At 36.6% G+C, this 19,893-nt stretch overlaps 1 protein-coding gene across 2 annotated transcripts in view; it reads left to right on the top strand.

The window, feature by feature from the left end:
* Positions 1–18,753, top strand: part of LOC113498881 (protein pellino) — a 39,237-nt gene extending 20,484 nt beyond the window's left edge. For both annotated transcript variants that reach the window (XM_026879046.1, XM_026879047.1), the window contains exons 4-10: positions 12,313–12,507; positions 13,870–14,049; positions 15,204–15,311; positions 15,650–15,806; positions 16,255–16,435; positions 17,461–17,607; positions 18,386–18,753. In XM_026879046.1, coding sequence (XP_026734847.1) covers positions 12,313–12,507; positions 13,870–14,049; positions 15,204–15,311; positions 15,650–15,806; positions 16,255–16,435; positions 17,461–17,587 — 948 coding nt within the window. In that variant the 3' untranslated portion in view covers positions 17,588–17,607; positions 18,386–18,753. The remainder of the gene's footprint in view (positions 1–12,312; positions 12,508–13,869; positions 14,050–15,203; positions 15,312–15,649; positions 15,807–16,254; positions 16,436–17,460; positions 17,608–18,385) is intronic.
* The last annotated feature ends 1,140 nt before the right edge of the window (positions 18,754–19,893 follow it).

Below are 19,893 nucleotides of genomic sequence, written 5' to 3'. Positions count from 1 at the left end.
GAAATTAGGACAGAATAATCCGTGTTTTATTCATAAAGTTGCATGCAAACCGTCAGATTGTTGTTATAAATCGTTTTGTTTACGTTTTGCGTTGTGCGTGAGGAGTGTTTACCCGGCGGCGCGGCGTGTCGTCGCGTCTCTCATATCTAATCGGCGCATATGGGTTAGTGCCCCCGGGAGAACAATGCGTTGGTCCCTACAAGTCATTGATGTCCTGACCGCATGCGGAGCCTCAATCACATTATCTGATCTTTGAAAAACACTCCTATTTATGATAACGTTCAAATAAAACACAATAATACTCAATAAAAGATGTTGGTCCTTAATTTCATTGTTTTGTTCCAAAGAAGTCTTCAAAAAAACTAAGTTGTTGTTTATATCAACGTTTGAACAGCTAATTAAATATACATTGATCATAGAAACCTGTAGTATATTTTAATTTTACATTGTTTTCCTTTGTTTGCGGATCTAATTGTAATACGACAAAGCAAAATAATTAATTATAATTATTTATCAGAGTAATTAAAGTGCTTAACAGTTATGATATCGATTTTATTTCCGTGTACTTTAATGTAATTGAACAGTTAAGGTAACCGACACTCTTACTAATTTCTATGGAGCGTCAAGTTCGTTGCCGTCGCGGTCGTCGCACTTTACCACATCCTGTTCAAATGATTGAAAGCCATTTCCATTGTTGCTAACACATCGCAAACTTGCCGTAAAACCCTACACGACCGCCCAAATAAATATTTATTCCACTTGGAGTGGCACAGTGTGCACCGGAAGCGCCCCAAACATTAGCATATATCGCGTCATTGTTTACGACTAGATATGAAGTCGAACATGATATCTCATTCATACCCCAGCTTAAAATCACTGGTTTCTTATTATGGAGCCATCTAGCAAAGTATTCGATCGCATATTTTCCCGCAAAGATTTCGTCTACATCAAATATTTATTCAAAACCATCTATCAAAACATGTTTACAACAAAGAACGGCCTTAGTTATACAGATGCTATTCGCGCCTACCAGTTACGCTGTTCTGTCTAGGCCTCTGTTTTTATCTACGTTCTACCGAGCCACCGAGCTGTGAGCATTGACCGATTTGGACAAGGCCATGCTGGCTCCGCAAATCATGGAGATAACAATCTATTATATTGTTTAGTTACATTCACCAAACTTTACAATGTAACATCACATACGAGAAGGGTGTTCACATCATAAACTTGAAGTAATCTCCAATTCACATCTCTACCGGGTGTGCAGCCATGATTAATCAGTCATTGACCGTGTTCCACTGAATGCTATATTTACTGCAATTTCTAAGAGTTCGTTGCCTTAAGATATAGGTCTAGTTTTTTTTTATAAATATGCTAATGTTTTCTTCATACTGTGTTCGAGGTGAACGGAGCACGACTTTGCTTCTTTTAGCGATAACGCCACGCCTCTTCAATATACAGGTTTAATGACCTAATGACCCACAACTTTAAAATTTTTCTAACCAACTAATGTTAGTAATTTATTATTAGTATGTACGTAAACTTAATTAAATAGTTTGCTAATTTACGGATATTTTATAGTATTTTTTGTAACGTATGCTCAAGCTGTTGAAAGCCGTTATCCAAAAATATAACAACGTAAAAAATGCATAAAAAATCCGACCCCGAAGCGACATCACCGGCAATAATCATAAAAATTCAATGATGCATCACGGTTATACCGTTAACGGGGTGACACGTGACGTCACAGATGACCCGATCTGCATGTCAACGAGGGTAGGGCGTGACGTCAGCCTGGGGTGGGAGTGAGACACGGCGTGCTCGGGCCAAGGACGTCGCCGGGCCGACCGGCGCGCAACACCCGCCGCAATCGATACCGCGACTTGACAACCGCGATCTGCAATCAACTGCCTATCCTCACATCAAGATAAACATTTACCTAACCGTTCAAACACAAGAAGAGACGAACATCACGAAAAACGTTCTCGTTCATAGTAAACAGATTGTGTCTTATAAACCGTTATTCAAATGTAACCTTGCAACAACAACAATTTATTAACACTTTTAAACGAGTCTTACTTAGCACCCAGGCGCCAGAAGATAGAACCGGAATATTTGCACAAGATGTTTTTAATTTAATACGTATTTTAAACTAGTTCGTACAAATGAACTCGTTTACATATTCGTAGTAAATCCGAGTTATATTGCAATACTATGCATATTAGATGGAAAGGTTTTCTTGAGCGTACATTTGGGTTGAATTATGTCAGTGGATGTTAGTTTTTATTACGGTTCCCTGCGAAATCATGTCGAGCTTGGGTTATTTGTCTAACGGTCGTGCACCATCTCATGTATATTACATGGAGCAGATTGGCTACGTGTTCACCCCGCCCTGGTTAACTTACTTTCACTAGTGTTTTATCTTCGTGCAGCCTTCAAGATCACGAACGGAGAAACTGGTTTTTGTTCTCATGAATTTACTATATATTATGTCACGTTAAATAGTACGATTGAATATTATAGTTCTGTCTTTCACCGAATGATTGACCGTCCGTCGGTCAACTAAGCAATTACATAGTCCCATACTTCATTCATTCGGTATCACAACTGAATGTTAATGTGTTTGTATGAGTTATTAAGTGTATTCTTCACACACTTTCGATGAATAAAAGATAATTCAATGCATCTTAATCACAGTTCGAAATAGCACTCTGCGGAAATCTCTGGTTTTATTGTCGAGAGTGCAGCCTTGGCCGGTGTCCAGGAAATATCCCCGTTTTACTGGTGAAAGTATTCCTTTTGGATAGCTTTTACAGTTACAATAATAACGGTGTAAGTACAGCGCTGAAAATACCGGCGATAACAGAAAAATCTTCACGTTTCGTGTGCAATGAAATAAAAAGTGCATTCAAATGTAAAATAAATATAAAACAATGTCCATGCTACTGTAATTTACTAGCATCCATCCATAACAAAGTTGACCATTTGTGTAGAATTTCCATAGTACCTCTCGTACTCTCCCTCTAGGCAAGCCGCAGAACTTACCTATAGACTAAATTTAAAGCCATACTTCACTCACAGGAAGTTAGAAGGCTGTTTCGATATTGTTCTAACAACGGAACTTTCTTTATAACACAAAGTACTTCCAAGTCTTAAGTTTCCCTTTTATCTTTTAATGAAGTGTTTCACCCTGAAACGCTCTCGAACCGCTTACAAAGGTTATATACGCAATTAAACTAAAACTTTTTAAATTACGGCCAAAATTTTCAAATTGCTTAAACAAACACTGCATTGAGAAAAATTATAAATTTAATACATTTTAAAGCTTTCGTTTTCACAGTAAATTATTGTAGATGGTTATCATCGTTGTGGTCCAGACAATATTAAACCAATGACTTAGGATAAAGAACATGCTGAAAATTTACCTAGAAATCATAAAATATATCTTTAGCGCGATTAATACTAACTTCAAATTTTATGAAGATCCCCGTATTTCTAGTATTTTGTTGGGGTGGCGAGAGGGGTGCGGCGAGACGGTTCATCGGACCCCAGGAGATGGAGTCGCGACGCTCAGCGCTCATTATTATCCCTTGTATGTCTAGACGAAAGATGCTGTTGAGCTGGCATAACAGGGTCGTCCGTCCAGATCATTAATTGAGATTGTTAGTAATCATGTAGGGTTGCCTCCTGCCCTTTAATCAGCGTTAGAACACTTAAAACTCCATTGAGTTTCCAAGTCGGCTGTCTCCACAGATGACGCATTAATGGCAGTTAGCGGTTTAGATACTAAGAAAAATATTTATATTACTTATGTAATCGTGTTTTTCTTTCTATCATCAACCATCAAACCACTGTTGAATGTCAATTAAACGAGTTCGCTTGTGAACCTAAAGATAATAATTATGAATTTGAATATAAAAGCGATTTCTAAATATTTTATCTAGACTGAAAATGTGGTTGTTATTTGTAATCAATCCTTTTTTCTTTTTTATTAAGCGACTATTTCTTAGAGCATTAGAAAATAGAATCAAGGCTATTTTATACTGTATCGATCCGAACATATTGTTTTAAAGGACGACGTCGCGTGAAAAAGCACACCATAATTCATTCACCACACGAAGACTATTATAACGGAACCGTTAGGTTTGTGCATTTGACCTCCTTGTGGGGCGGCAGTAAAACCGCTCGACACACGAATCAACTTCCCAATAGATCGCTACACATAGATTTTACTAAAACGAATACATACCCGTAAGAGTGCAAGTGTGTATAACCACGCAACGATCCAGGCCGTTCTTGGATTGTGCCGATATTTAATAAATAACAAGTTATTTTAAACTCTTATAAATGTAGATTTTGTAACAAAAACAGCGATACGAACACCGCAGCAAATTGATAGCCACATCCTCGTTCCAATTTAATTAAAAGCATAACATTACACATAATGCCTGTGTATAGCGGAACTTAAACGAAATCACAGTATACTTTCACGGCTGGAAACGCGATGCCAGCTTCGTAAAAGGAACAATTTTCGCCTTGGGGACTCTCCAAATTGGGCCATCTTTAGAACCGCTGGCGTGCGACAGGCCATTTCATTTTTTAAACACCACAAGGTAAGGACGTGAATAAGATTGTACTTGCCGGCCATCTTGGAATATGGCCTTTGTTCGTAGGACAATGGTGCCGAGAATTGGGATGGCCTGTCGAGAACATGTGCGAATATGTGGACAATGGGAAACAATCGGCCACTCATTACGAATCATTGTAGTGATAATTTTAGTTGTGTAGGACATTTGTTTTGTTACATTGTATTTACACCGTACGTTTTTCTACTGAATAGACGGTGTTCGGTAATTTACGCACTGACCGTCAACATTTTAAGGTCAAGTTGTTCAAAACAATGCTGTGAAAATTTACCTTGCTAACAAGTTTGAATTACAACTGATTGTGGAATCGAGCGTCATGAATTCAGATTTTACAGTTTAGATACTTTTACCATAATGACCTTTTAATGAACTAAACAACACAGGTAATTGTCGTTAATAGCTGACCAAAGTAATACAGCAAAAAATCGTAATTATATCACATGGTTTTGCGTTTTCTCGAAAGCTGAACGATTTATAATAATGTTAAGAATGGCTAAGCATGTTGGAATTCCCCTGATGCTCTATCCCGCAGGCAATATGTTAATAAATTCCTCACGTCATTCCTTACAAAATAAATTTAAATTAATCGCATGGAATATAAAAAATAATCATAGCACATGATTCAAAAAGGAATACCTTGTCACTAATAAACGAAGTTTTAATTAATTGACAATATTTTGATTGAATTTCCTTATGACCGACCAACTTTGCTCTAATTAATAGTTAATACATAATTTCCTTAATTACGGCTATAATATTGCATTTATTATTCAAAGTAAAAATGCTTTTTTATATGTTCCTTCAAACATGTTTATAACCGAGAGAGTAATTTTACAATTTTTCTGAGTAATGTGCAACGTGCATGAACGTTTAATTAAATAAATTATTTTTATTCTTTGTATCGTGCGCGTGCTGGCTGTATTTAAGTGTTGCTAATTTAATATTATCAGATTATCGAGCAACCAGGGTTACTAATGCAAGTATAGAAAATATAAAATCGATACCAAAAATCAATAAAAAGTGTTTGTCAATTCATTGGTATTCCATTGAAATAGAGTAAGATTTTGACGAAAGCCACTTTTTCTTCTAGAATTTTTTACGTTTAAATTGCGGACTACATTTACTTTGATTAAAGTAATTAAAATTCTTAACTGCAACGATAATAAATCTTAATACAATTAGAAAATAATTCAAGGCGATGCTACAGTTATAACACGATTGTGTAAACAAATTAGATTAATTAATGCTCTACACTGCGCTGGCTTGCGAAAGAACAATGCAACGCATGCAACTAGAACGAAGGATGTCCCATTTCGCGCCATTTTGCGTGGGACGGCCTCATTGAGCGCCGGAATTCGTCCAATATCTATCTATACCTGTTATGTTCTGCGCTTTGTACTAAAAGTCAATGTTTCTTGACCATTATTTACGCAATTGACCAAGTCAATCTCGTATCTTTCGATAAAGAGTTGCTTTCGAAAATCGGTTTCTTATGTTGCTATGAGTAACGTAAAAGTAAAGAATGTAGTTGCTATAATTATAAAATCATTTTCTGTATTATCATATGTTTATTTATACCTGTTTAATTTTTGCATACTAAAATATTATTAAGTTGAAAACTTTAGGAGGAAAGTAAAGGCTAAAACTTATACTCGCTCACTCGTTTCAGTGTTTGTGCGCTCAAAGTTTGCAAGTAGTTACCCCATGTCCTCATGAATCCATACGTTTACACTTGTCACAGCCACCCGCAGTCTGCAAAAGTTTAATTAAAACTGTTGTTTTTGCATTCTTAACTTCATGTTTTCGCTACTGTTCCCTTCTTAAATTAACCTACAATCAAATCCACAACTACCATAGTATAAAACGTTCAAAAAAAGTATAGAATTCAGCACCTCTTGAAATAAGAATGTAGGACTTTTAGGAGCGAAACGACAGGATGGAATTCGTAGAGCATCGTCACGCTTCCACAACTGCAAGTTCCACAATATTACTTAAGAGGTGGTTGTAGTCCCCAGAAACCCCGTACTCATCAGGTAGTCTATACTTTGCAGTTGCAGTTATGTATTGTAGATGATTAGTGGTTATTTGGATGGTGAATGTTCCATTCCAATGCGGCATAATGTCTGTGTAGGTAGCATACAATTGGCATTAGCCTTACATGTCCTAAATTGTACGGGACTTTATTGAAATGCGTGTGAACAACGGCTGTTTCAAATTCAATTGTAAATTTTGTATTTTTATTTTATTTTTATATTCAGTAAATACCAATTATTTTTGTTTTGTATTGGGTAATTCCGATTGACAATTAATACTAAAAATCAAGCTTTATCATAAGCAGTTAATGGTATCATTTGTAACGCTCAAAAACCCATTATTATGTAACTAATTATCAGTGAGGGTTTTTCACGTGCTACACAAATCTCACAGTGTACCGATTTCTCATTAACTCTTTAAAAAGCCGGATGATAACAGAAACGTCTTGACTTGTCTTGACTTATTAATCAGATCAGTCTGGTAGGACCCAGACCACATTTCTTTGGAAAACACTCAACGTATATTTGTGACTACAATCTTATTGATAGATGTAGCTCTAAGCGATGTAATGTTATTTATCGTCCACGATATTCTTGCTGTTTAATTTACAGAGTTGTACGACTGTCTCCTCTCTCGTTATTGAGTGTTCGTTGATATGTTCGTGTAAAGCACTCAAAGGGAGGGAAGGAAGGTCTATTGACAGTTGACAGCCATCCAGCGGTATGTCTCGTCTACAACGAGACAGGACCTCCGGGCAATTTCCCTTCTTTCACATTTTCATATCAGTTCCCGATATGGAAATATAGACCTTATTGTCGTACCTCTACATACCGAAATCGAATATCATGATAGCCATGAATTTTCAGGTAGCCAAATTTAATGCAACATTCGTATATCGACGAACATGTGCGTCGGTACACGTGCTCCAAAACGCTTGTGACATGTGGGGAAGTCGGCCACAAAAGCTTACTGGGCTAGTGACAAGTGACAATAAAGTGATATTGGGATATTTAAGGTCATTATATTATCCTGGTATTTTATAAATACATACATAGATGTCGACTTTTGGCATGTCCGACGTAAAAATGTGAGCACTACCGGTACAAGTTGCTACAAAATGTACTTTTTATATTAAACGACCGATAGTAATATTTTGCGGTAAGCGAATCGCGTCCGCAGTCTTGTCAGTCAAACTAACTCTTTACGTTTTGGCATCCTAAGTATAAGTATACTATAAATTACACTAATTCAGACTGTATTTGTAGATGCAGTACTAGATAAGGGAAAGAAAACGTCGCTAATAGTTTATTTCTTTCATCACGAACCTAATTTGATCGTTCTGATATATTAAAGGTTCATTGTTCAGTTAATGCGGCCTAATTATGTATACTGTATGTTTTGGAGATAGTCATGTGTAGCCCCCGTATTTTCGCCTACATGCCGCCTACGTTAAACAATAATTGAATGCTCAGTTCCAAATCGCAGTCACGACATGTCCACTCGATATTTTATCCACACTGAAGTATTTGTTCTATTAAACTATTTTAAGTCACTTTTCTACTAATTAAAACGGCATTTAACAAGTAATTAGTCATTTTCTAAGACAACTGTGAATTCTATTTACTCCTTACTATTCATTTTTTAATAACGGTAATATTAAGTAGTTTGTCGGTTTTGGGACTAATGACTGTTGAAAACTGGCCTGTTTCATTCAAATCAACCTCAACCGGACACTACACAAACGGATCAATCTTGTATTATTCAAGTAAACATCTAACTCGGATTATATTATATCTTGTATGCCTGGCTGACTTAATAGGTATCCGTTTTCAATAAGGTAGAGCGACCAAACACTGTTCACAAATTACTTGGACGTCCGCAAAGAGCATACATCTCATATGACTGGTCAGGTAACACGAAACCCACTTGGTTCTCTGAAAAAATAACGTGAGTTAAATACTTGAATTGTGCGTTTTGTAGTATTCTGCAGTACCTGAGTTTTTATCGTCGCTTTGATCCGAATAACAGGAAGCAGATGAATGCATAGTCAGGTAAATGGAGCCAGTGTATGCCCGATGGCACTTTCTAGAGAATTATTTTAAAGATCATTCGTACTCGTGTATATTGCATAAAAATCTTCCAAGGATTAAATTGCATACCTTCAAAAAGTCATGGTTCAGTTACTATTTCTATATGTTCTATATTGGACAGACAAATGGTGTGTATTTCATTCGCTACCTTGTCAAATTAGATTGTGTAGCAAGCGGAGCGTGGTGATAACGCCAGTATCGAGTTAATGTAAAGGAAATTGCCTTCGAGTAGGGGCTTCAGTTGCCAGGCGGGGTAACACAGCCCCTGCTGTAACTGCTCACACCTGCGGTAGCCATGAATGTTCTAAGACGGGGATATTTATTGTCTCCGTTATACCACTACATTATTGAAAGCAATAAATTCAATTATTTATGGCAGTAAAGTCTTTCAATAAAGCAAATTGAAATTCACTTCCCTATACAATAGAAATTTCACTTCACAAGAGAGCTGCAGCCGGACGTAACCGACGGCACCTACAAAAATAATAGAGGAAATAGCTAGAGAAGAAGCAAATCGAATTTCCTTTCCAAATGGCAATCTTGAAGATGCAGCACGCGCCAGACACAATGGATCCTAAAGCACTAAACTGTTCAAAAGACCCTTTTCTTACGAGCGCAGCAATCAAACCACGTACAATTTTAATTCTACTTGACTACTTTTGTAGGCGAACAATTAGCAGTGAAGCGTATAATGGAAATTTATTAACGCTGCCCCTTAATTATATTTTAACTGTATTTCGAGTTTGTTGAGACAATCTAACGTTTGTTACATAAGCATTGTAATATAGCTGCGGTTTCATTATGTAGGTTCTACTTACTTATCTAGCTGTGGTCAGCTGGTATCAGTTACGTTGGCCACTGCGTTGCCTTAACGATAGCCAGCCTAACATGACACAGCTCAGACGTCTCTTATTACACCTGATTATAAAAAAATATGCTTGTCTAATTTCCTGTATCCGCTAGCATATCGATGTGCACTTTTGTCACAATATTTAATGACTATGCAAAAAATAATGTGCAAATTTTCCTTTTAGAATAAAAACTTCTTTTTAGCAGTAAATGCATCGATGAACATGGGCCAACACGATATTAGAGCGTAAAAGTTAAGATATCTGTTGTACTTCTTTTACCCTTTGCTTAGTGAGTGTTGAGCATAAACTTGAAAAGACTACGCAATTAAAGGCTGTTAGAGAATAATAACCATTCGAAACACGCCCGATACCCGTGCGTGACAGGGTCCTTATCTCTTTGCACAAGATGTAATAATCGATTGTTTTGGTTAATATTGGACCGTAGTCCGATTGGATTTGTCTTGGTGTTAAGATTCTAACGCACTAAACGCTAACGACGGTTTATAACGGGACAGTCACCGGATAACATTTAATCTCCACCATCTTTATTTACTCGTCACGCCTGCTGATCCAATTCTGTGGTTTGGTGAAAAAAATACAATTCAGAGTTGCTCAATTGAGACCTAGACGCAGCTGTCGTCGGGCAGTAGATTTAGTGCCACTCAGATTGAAATTTGACTGATGGAATTGAATTAGAATGATGTACATCATAAAACTCTAAAACCCAATTGTATCATCGATGTACTTATATTTTGCTTTGCGCTCTATTAAAGTAAATTGTTGATTACGATTAAACGACTTGAAATAGAGCTCCTTTAATATTTATACCTTTAGGAAGGACAAGCCAATTACCTACAACTTAAAGTTCAAAGAAGTTTCCACATTACCTATTCACTATTCAGCCTTGAAAAAAGGTAGGCCGATCGATTGTCATAAAGTTAATTACACAAGTGCATAATGCAGGGCGGTGTGTGTTCGTAATGCAGTCGGTGGCATCGGGGCGGTCGCCGGGCCGCGTCAGCCTCGTGACGCAAACGCCTCGTCGGCTGCCTCAAGTTACCCAACATCGGCAATGCGGCTTCGATCACGCTAAGCTGCATTCTTATGCCTAGTGCCCCTACAAACAATATTACAAACACACCAACAACACGTTTCACGCAACAAATTCCGATGATGACTTACTGATGCCTGTCTGCTTACCTTTGTCTTCGCACCGCTAACAAATCGAACATGATGTGCGTGATCATGCATGTGAACATGCCGATAATTCTGTAATTTAAATTATTACACTCCAACGCTTATCTTACCTATTTGTATGTAACCAAGTAATAATCTAAGTGCCACGGTTCAATATGTACGCGTTTCCGACGTATCGTTATGCTCATAAACTCTTCAAGTTATTATTAGTTAATTGAACTCAATCTTACCTAACATCGGGTGAAATTGAATTTCGAGATTCTCGTAATTGGGAATTAAAAGGTTGCTTCGAGAACGAACTGTGTAAACGAGCATTAATTACGAATCACTTGAACGTTTTCAGTTTTGAAGGTAACCTCAAACGCTTAAACTCGAATGTTTTAATACAATGCCCGATGTTGATGTAAAAATAAAATGATGCTGACGTCCCAGTTGGCTCACAAAATAAGGCGTATGATTGCCAAACGACGAATGGGCCAACAAGGCACTCTTGAGAATGTTTATAAAAATGGAATTCACTCCGCAATTTACCAACAAAAGTTAAACAAGATTACGAATCTCGCATTGAATATTTAAATTTAAGATATTAATGATTTCCTTCGGCCTCTGCGGTACATTTGGAGGAGCACTTGACAGAAGGCTCGCGAATCTCGCCATTGACAATCAGAGCGCTACGGTCACTCTTTGGAACGGGTGACGTAAGGCAGCCTTCACACTCCTCGGCTGCTGGACGCTGTTCCTGATGATTTACCCGATAATCTCGTACCTTTCAATAAGCAAAAACCTTTTTGTCATTGTAAACTATAAGCTAAGATGTTAGTCTTGACGAAAATTATAGTCGATCCTTAAGACTTATTTGCTAAGTCCGTAGCCCCGTATTGTTGCTAAGCTGTAAATCAGATGTAATTATGCGGAAACATTAGATATCATGATTACTAATTATGTATCAACAACAAATAATACAATATTAAACTACGCACATTTCTTCGTATCAGCGTTACAATTAGTTGGGATTTCCAACCTCGTAAGCAAAATATTATACATAATATATATTTTTATGAACTGTTTTAAGTGTCTGGTATTCCCCATTACCGATATTAAAAATATATTGAACGGTATCTTGTAAGTTATCAATATATAGAGATAATAAATTATTATTTTCTATAGCTTTTGTTGATAAATGATGCACTCGTAACGTTTTAATAATTATTGAACTGTCTCTGCACAATTCGCAGATCTCTTTTAACCAGAGAAATGCACATTACAAAAGATTGTTTAGGTAATTGTACTGTTGAATACTTACATTTCCCTACTTACTCTTTGACGGTAAAAATAATGGTTTGAATGTGAACTGTATTATATAAATTAAGCACGATTCTTAAGTCTGAACACAGTCAAAGACACATTTTGTCTTCGGAACAGTACATTCGCTGCAGCTCGGTGTTCAATACGCAAAATATACGTTATTTATAATGTTTTATCATTTGTCAACAGATCGGTAGATCTTCAGAATCGCCAATAGACTTCGTGGTGATGGATACAGTGGCTGGCGACAAGACCGGCGACACCAAAGTGCTGCAGAGCACAATATCGCGGTTCGCCTGCCGTATCATAGCTGACCGTACCGACGTCAACAACTGCCGCATTTACGCCGCCGGATTTGACTCTTCCAGAAATATATTTTTAGGGGTAAGTAAGCACAGGGCTTTTTCCTGTTTAATGCCTTGAAAAGCCTTGGTTGAATTAAACAGTGATGCTCATTTTTGTAATTAAATTAAAAAGTTTTATTCAAGGGTAAATCCGTCGACATCGACATTAATGCTTTCAAGTTCTGGACATTATCATAATATCTTGCCTATAAACCTTCACAATATCTTGTGGAAATGATATTTCTTTTCATTCGATATTCTATACTACGATGTTTTTTCTTGACAAGTTATGTTGGTAATATTCTACAGAATTCGAGGGTTTTGACGTCCTATGTAGGCGGGTGTGACGTCGGCCTCGTCACGTAAATGAATGCCAAATGCCAACGATTTACTTGGCATTTACTCTGAATGTACTGTGTTGTCGACACTAAGCTAACTGCTCGCCTATACTGTTACATTCACGACTTCGTAGAACGTAGTCACATTTATACAGTACCGAAGACAACTATTATTTGTTTTTAGTTTGTTAAGCGTATTGCCTTTAAGAGATCGGTTCCAATTTCAATTCTTTAAGTCTTCAGTATGACTGTAGTTATTTTTATTTAAATTATCACCTTTTTGTTCTGTGTCAAACGAATTGAAATCAAGTTGATACTCTAGACCCGATACTAGCGCTAATTCGTGCACTCGATCGACGGGTCATCGAGTTTGGATACAATACCATTTAAGGACTTAATCGGATCCAAATGAAAATCAAACCAGTGTTAGTAGAAAGCCTGCTGAACTGCAAGTCATATAAGTCACACTACAATACAAAAGAGGTCAAATAATTTGGCAAAAAATATGTGGAGGTTGGTAACAACGTTACAAGTAATAACATTTCGTACACCCACGCTTTGCTATCGATTCTTAATGATGACAGAATTCTATCGTTAATCGAGGAAGTAAATGCTGACTCACGTAATTTATGTTGAATAGGTATCAATACTATCAATCAATAATATTATCAAACTACTGGTCATTGTATTTTTTTCATATATACACTAATCTAAATAGGTCGAGATAAAGGGTAATTGGAATTACAAAATTCCCGTTCGGATTTCCCTAAGTACTTAAGGAAATGCATCAATGGTAATGTTTTACTGATTTACGTTCTGATAGACTTGCTTATTTTAATATTTTAGTCACTTAATTGATGCATAGCAACAGTTGAACACAGTACTTGAAAGAAAATTTATTTATTTCGACATTACATAAATGTGATATATTTATTAATATTTTATATCAATACGAAATAAACCACAACAAGAATACTCTACTGCTATTCTGCAACAAATTAAAATGAGTCACCTCGGGTTTTTGTCTACGGTCAGAATAACCCAAATTCTATAATGATTTCCAGGAAAAAGCCACAAAATGGACAGAGAACCACGAAATTGATGGGCTCACGACAAATGGCGTGTTGATAATGCATCCGCGCGGCGACTTCTGCGGAGGAAGTGCCACCTGCGGGCCGTGGCGCGAGACGTCTGTCGGAGGCGCTGTCTTCTCGCTCAGGGAGAGTCGCTCTGCACAACAGAAGGTTGGTACACAATATATCAACTAGAATTAACGTGCCATCTTGTACAACGCTGTACTCAACAAACCCGCTCACCTGGTGACGTACTCCGATGATTTATACTACTAGCTGTTGCGACGCTGTCCGTGTGAACTTCTGTTTACACCTCCCACAATTACCCTACCTTCAAATAAAAATACCCTAACACCACTGTGCACATATTACATTCAACAGATTTTAAAGATAGATCTTTAAAATCTGCTTAATTCACAATGAGCTATCGACGTTAATTAACATTTTGAATGTTAGTCGCCGTAACCTTTTCAAGTTGTGTACGTTCGAGTATACCTTAGCACGCAATAGTCGTCGTTGGACATTGATTATCATAAAATAAAGAAAATAACAGCAGATGTTTTTGATCAATTAAAAAGAAGAAGAATGTGCTGTTAATATTCTAAATGCCAACAGATTAGGTGACATTTATAGAACTGCCGCTTTATTAAATTTGTTCGCATATTTCTTCAACACCTGTTCATTCTACTACACGAAATATTTAATAAACCACATAAAATGTAATAACGCTGGCAGCAAAAAACTTTTCATTTCAATACAGACATATAGAAAAAAACTCAATTATTTATATAGCCCTACAATAAATTAAATCTTTGTCCTAAATTATAAACCGGATCAAAATCTGTTCTTGCAATAACATATGGAATGAAAACTTACAACCACGTGCTGTTGTAGGTCAAACAAAGCAACAGCTGTTTGCAAATTTAATGGTACCTAAAGTACCGTCAGTTGTTTGACCGGAGCCAGTTGTGTAACAGAAGGGACATCTGTTACATTAGCATTTAGTTTTTCGAATTCTGCGCTAATTTTAGTCCTAAGCCAAACTTTTATATTTAGGCATAAAATAATATTATATTTATTTATAGGTAGCTGTATGAAACAGTAACAAAGCATTGAAATACCAAGATTTAGCGACAGTATCAATACATTTTATCAATAAAACACTAGCATTCGCTTTTCTTGGATTCCATCTAGAATATAAAGCACGCGTGGGAACCCGAAGATATATTCCTCAAACGTTCACACACAATTCAGTTGACAATATTTATGTATTCTTTACGCTGTGGGCATCAAATCAAGGATTATATGGTTCGTTTGTGTTGTAGGGCCTACCCTGCCAAGCAGAGACAAACGTCCTCAGAGACGGCACGATGATAGACTTATGTGGCGCGACACTGCTCTGGAGGAGCGCTGAAGGACTTAAAAATTCACCGGTAAGTTGATTCGATGATAATTTAATAATAAGGTTGGCCATTATAAATGAATCCTTATCTGATTTTCCTATTTAGTTTAAAACAAAATAATGGTTTTAAATTGTAGCTGATACAGAAATATATTTAAATTAAGCTTCCTATTATTAAATAATGAGTTTTCCTTAAAATAGTTCAAATGTTGATAACTTGATATGTTGCTTGTATAATAGCCTACTCAAGACCGAGTTTGTAAATTCATTGGAATGATTCTAAACAGAAAAAAATATAATTAGATTTACATCGTACTTCACGTAACATTTGTACCTAAAATAATAATATTACATGTTAAACATTTACAGACAAAACGCGATCTTGAAACTTTAGTCGACGAGTTGAACGCGGGCCGGCCACAATGTCCCGTGGGTCTGAACACGCTTGTCATTCCGCGCAAGCTGTCTACCGCGCACCAGGATCTCAACCAGCCCTACGTGTATCTTAACTGCGGACATGTGCAAGGTAGTTACCTTATTTATTTAGTGTTAACGAAAAACATATTAAACAAGTAGTTTGAATAACTCTTGTATTAATACACTTTTATTGTACAAGACACTTTTAAAGTAAAAAAGTTTGATGTGCTTGCAGTCCTTGATCGGTTCTAAATGATGAGGAGTTTAAAGATTTGATTTACCTGTAATCCCGACTACCTTGTTGTCCGGGAACCTTTTTTTAGAGTAAAGTATCTCAAGTCAAATAATTAACTCACAGAAAACGACAAACGACCACAAAGTGTCGATAAGAGTCAAGAAGATTGATCAATGATCGCTTTATTTTTGTTTTACTTTAAGTTTCAATGTTAGAATCAAATCTCAAGAGCTATAAAGTAGCTATAAAGATAGATATAGATTCACGATGCCATCATAAGGAATGTTAAGAAATAGTTTTAAATGTATTCCGTCCCCACCAGGCGAGCACTCGTGGGGCGCGGACGGCAGCGAGTCGGGCGCGCGGCGCTGCCCGATGTGCCTGACGGCGGGGCCCGTCGTGCGCGTCTGCATGGGCATCGAGCCCGCCTTCTACGTGGACGCCGGCCCGCCCACCTACGCCTTCAACCCCTGCGGACACATGGCCTCCGAGAGGACCGTCAAGTTAGTATACTACCATACAATAACAATAGTTGCACATCGCAATATAAACCACTTGCAAAATGTTGCTCATGTTACGACGAAGCTACTTTCATACTAAGTTTCAACGACATGGGTCAGCCATTTGAGCGTAAAAGAGTAATGAACATTCAATAATATCAACCAGTAACTATCTCACTGCTGGAGAAAAGCCTTGCAGAGTAAGGTCATCATGGGCTGGCGATCCCAGATTCACAATGGTGTTCTTTACTTTTCTTTTAAGATACTAAAAGAAGTGTTATAGTTATTCTGGATGTTAGTTATTTTTTGTCAAGTCTAAGAATTTCGAACACCGAAGAAGAAGGCGCACTATAAACCATGTAAATAACTTAATTTTCTTAGAATATGAATATTGAATAAATAATATCTATTCATGTGGGTTTTAGTTTATAAATATGTGAATATTTAAGGACATGTGAATTAATTTTATGGTTTATCGTGACAAAGAATCGTAAATTCCATCCAAGCTTATTTATTACCTAATAATTCGTAAGCGAAAATGTATTCAAACGACGTACAATAATGTTGTAACATTGACTACGACTTCAATGCTGGTGGTTTCACCACTGGTTAAAGTAGAGTGATGGGAAACGCAGATTTATACCATCTCGTTTCCACAAATGCAACAACCTTACAAGAATAAATTATGGTGGGCTACCTTTTTGACTGTGATGCATTAACTTTCAGTGTAACTAATATTTAAAAACTGACAAGCTTTAATTAGTCTCAAACAAAAAAAAGTACTACTAATATTGTAAAAGCGAAAGTTTGTATGGATGTTGGTTCCACCTTCACGCAAAAACCACTGAACGGATTGAGACGAAAGTTGGTACACAAATAGTTTCTGACCAGGATTAAAACATAAGACAGTTTTTATACCGTATTTTATGTTCCCGAGGGATCACTTTAGATTTTTATCAGGCGGACCCGCGGGCAACAACTTGCAGTTAATAAATATACTTATTAATTGAATATAATGTAACTCTCAGGTACTGGGCGAGTGTGGACATCCCGCACGGCACGAACGGCTTCCACGCGATCTGCCCCTTCTGCGCGTCGCCGCTGCAGGGCTCGCCCGGATACGTGCGGCTCATCTTCCAGGACAACCTTGACTGAATCTCGATACACTCGCACAGGTAAACTCATACTTAATTTTAAGTTGTCACCGTGCTACCTGGCAAAACGGTCATGCCATTAAATATATTCACAGTCGATAAACTTATTGTTGTTGCAAAGTAAATAAGGGGCAGTCTGGTAACTCAAATTTTGATTGTATAACTTAAACGCAGTCGGAAAACGAAAAATACTTCCTTTTGTTGTTTAATGATAATAAATGACTTCAAATGTGTGTAACATATTAAAACAATGACTGACAGGAGGACGTTATTAATTGTTCTCAAAGGCTTCAGGATACAAGCTAACATACAAACAAATCGTCATTGAGTTACATAAATAATTCATAAAGGTTGAACACAAACGGAAGCAGATGTTATCGCGGTAAATGAATAAAAAGTATACTAAACACGGTAAATACTACCTAACAGGTTTTACATATTTTTATTTATATAAAACTTACATGGTCCTAACTTTTCCTTATATCTTTGCCTAGCATCAGTCTAGTTTATGTACTAGATACTACGTCGTCCATAGCTCCGCAGGCAGTCTTGTTTTTCCATATTATCAAGGTTAGACCAGAATTAACATAATACATTTAAAACAGCACATTAGCCTGGCTTGTTTATTTTTATCAGTACGCATTTTAAATATAAGCCAAGTATATCGTATACAAAAATTATGAGAAAACAAATTTTATAGAGGAGAATTTAGTTAAAGCAAACAGTACACTGTTGGTATATGGTATGACTATGTTAAGGCATCATTCTAATTGTTTTTGTATGTTAAACATTGTTGCAGGTCGCCGGCGGCTACTTGACGTGTGCGTACAAAGTGCATTAACGGACGTATTACATGACGGTATGCCATAATGCTTCGAGCTCGTGACGACGAACACCAAGCTTCCGCTGCGTTATCGTTGTAACCACTGTAACCCTAGTTATGGCGATCCTCACCCCGTGAGGGTGTTCACATGACTACGTCGGCCCCCCGACCGCGTTACTGGCTAGCACAGGACGGACAGAATCTCACTGTACACTGTGGCTTCACCAAACCTTACATTTGCATCATGTGATCGACTAAACAGTTAGACAATACATTTATTAATAACAATTATATCCGATTCCCCTAAGATTTTCATTATTTATTACACTAATTTCGCAATTTAAATAGAATTCATTTAATCGAAATATTATAATTGAGAATTACCTTTGTATGCAAAATGTTTTACTTTCTTAAAACTCTGTTTACGGTGTCTGTATGTTTAAATTAAGAGTAATAATTATACATTTGCGATAAACTATTAATATTTATTTGTTGAATTCAACATGTAAGATATGGTGAAAAGAAAATGCAAGAAATTACAAAAAATATTTAAAGCTTTGTACATTGCTGTGCTGATTTATTATATAAAATAATTATTATAATTGTTGTAATTATGAATGAACTGAATTATTTAATTAATAGAGGTTTCGTTTGAAACTTATCTAGAGTATATAATAATTTTGATTGCACATGCCTCTCAATATTTTTATGGATCCACCTGTGCTTTTTATCGGGTACTACACTAGCAAACGACCGCGGCCTCGACCGCCATGTTATGTGACAAACAAGCATTATTCAATGGTTGTAAACATTTGTTGGTAGTGTAGTACCAGCCCTATTAATGTAATAAGGTAATCAAATGTAAATATTCAATGTATGTTCATTTCTAACATGGTAGTTAAGTAATTTATGTTGGTTAATTCCGTAGCGTGTGAAATGTTTATTAGATAAGTATGAGCCAGCCTTTAATCGGTAGAACTATAGTGCTAACCTGAGTTAGCTTCTATCTGACAGTTGATATATGTTTAATAAGATACAATATCGTTTCAATATGGTCTCATTTCTTATTCGACAATTCATCATTTATCCAAACAAATATATACAACTAAATTAGATATTAAGCAGTTATTTTTAATTTGATGTTCAGTTATAAGTGTCGTCTTTTAGTATAGTATACAGTGGTTTGTTATACTTAGATGCGACTCGTGTTGGGAGTAATGTTGTATGTTTAACTGGCTGTTATATTATATAATGTCAATATTTGGGGATTATGATAGCAACATGCTGTGAATAATTGGTGTAGTCATGGGGAATGATGCTTGTTTGAATGACTAAACACCATGCATGACTATATCTTTGGACAGTTGGATTTTATATTGGAAACAATTTGAATTGGTGGTCATTGGCAGGTAATGCAATTTGGCCAACACACTTGTACAGTGTTTATGTTAGTCGATCTGACTTCACTGAGACAGCCTAGCTTA

Source organism: Trichoplusia ni, chromosome 11 (assembly GCF_003590095.1).
Source record: "Trichoplusia ni isolate ovarian cell line Hi5 chromosome 11, tn1, whole genome shotgun sequence".
NCBI classification, from domain to species: domain Eukaryota; kingdom Metazoa; phylum Arthropoda; class Insecta; order Lepidoptera; family Noctuidae; genus Trichoplusia; species Trichoplusia ni.
Note: the sequence above shows the minus strand (reverse complement) of the source record. Positions and strands in the feature narration are given on the sequence as shown.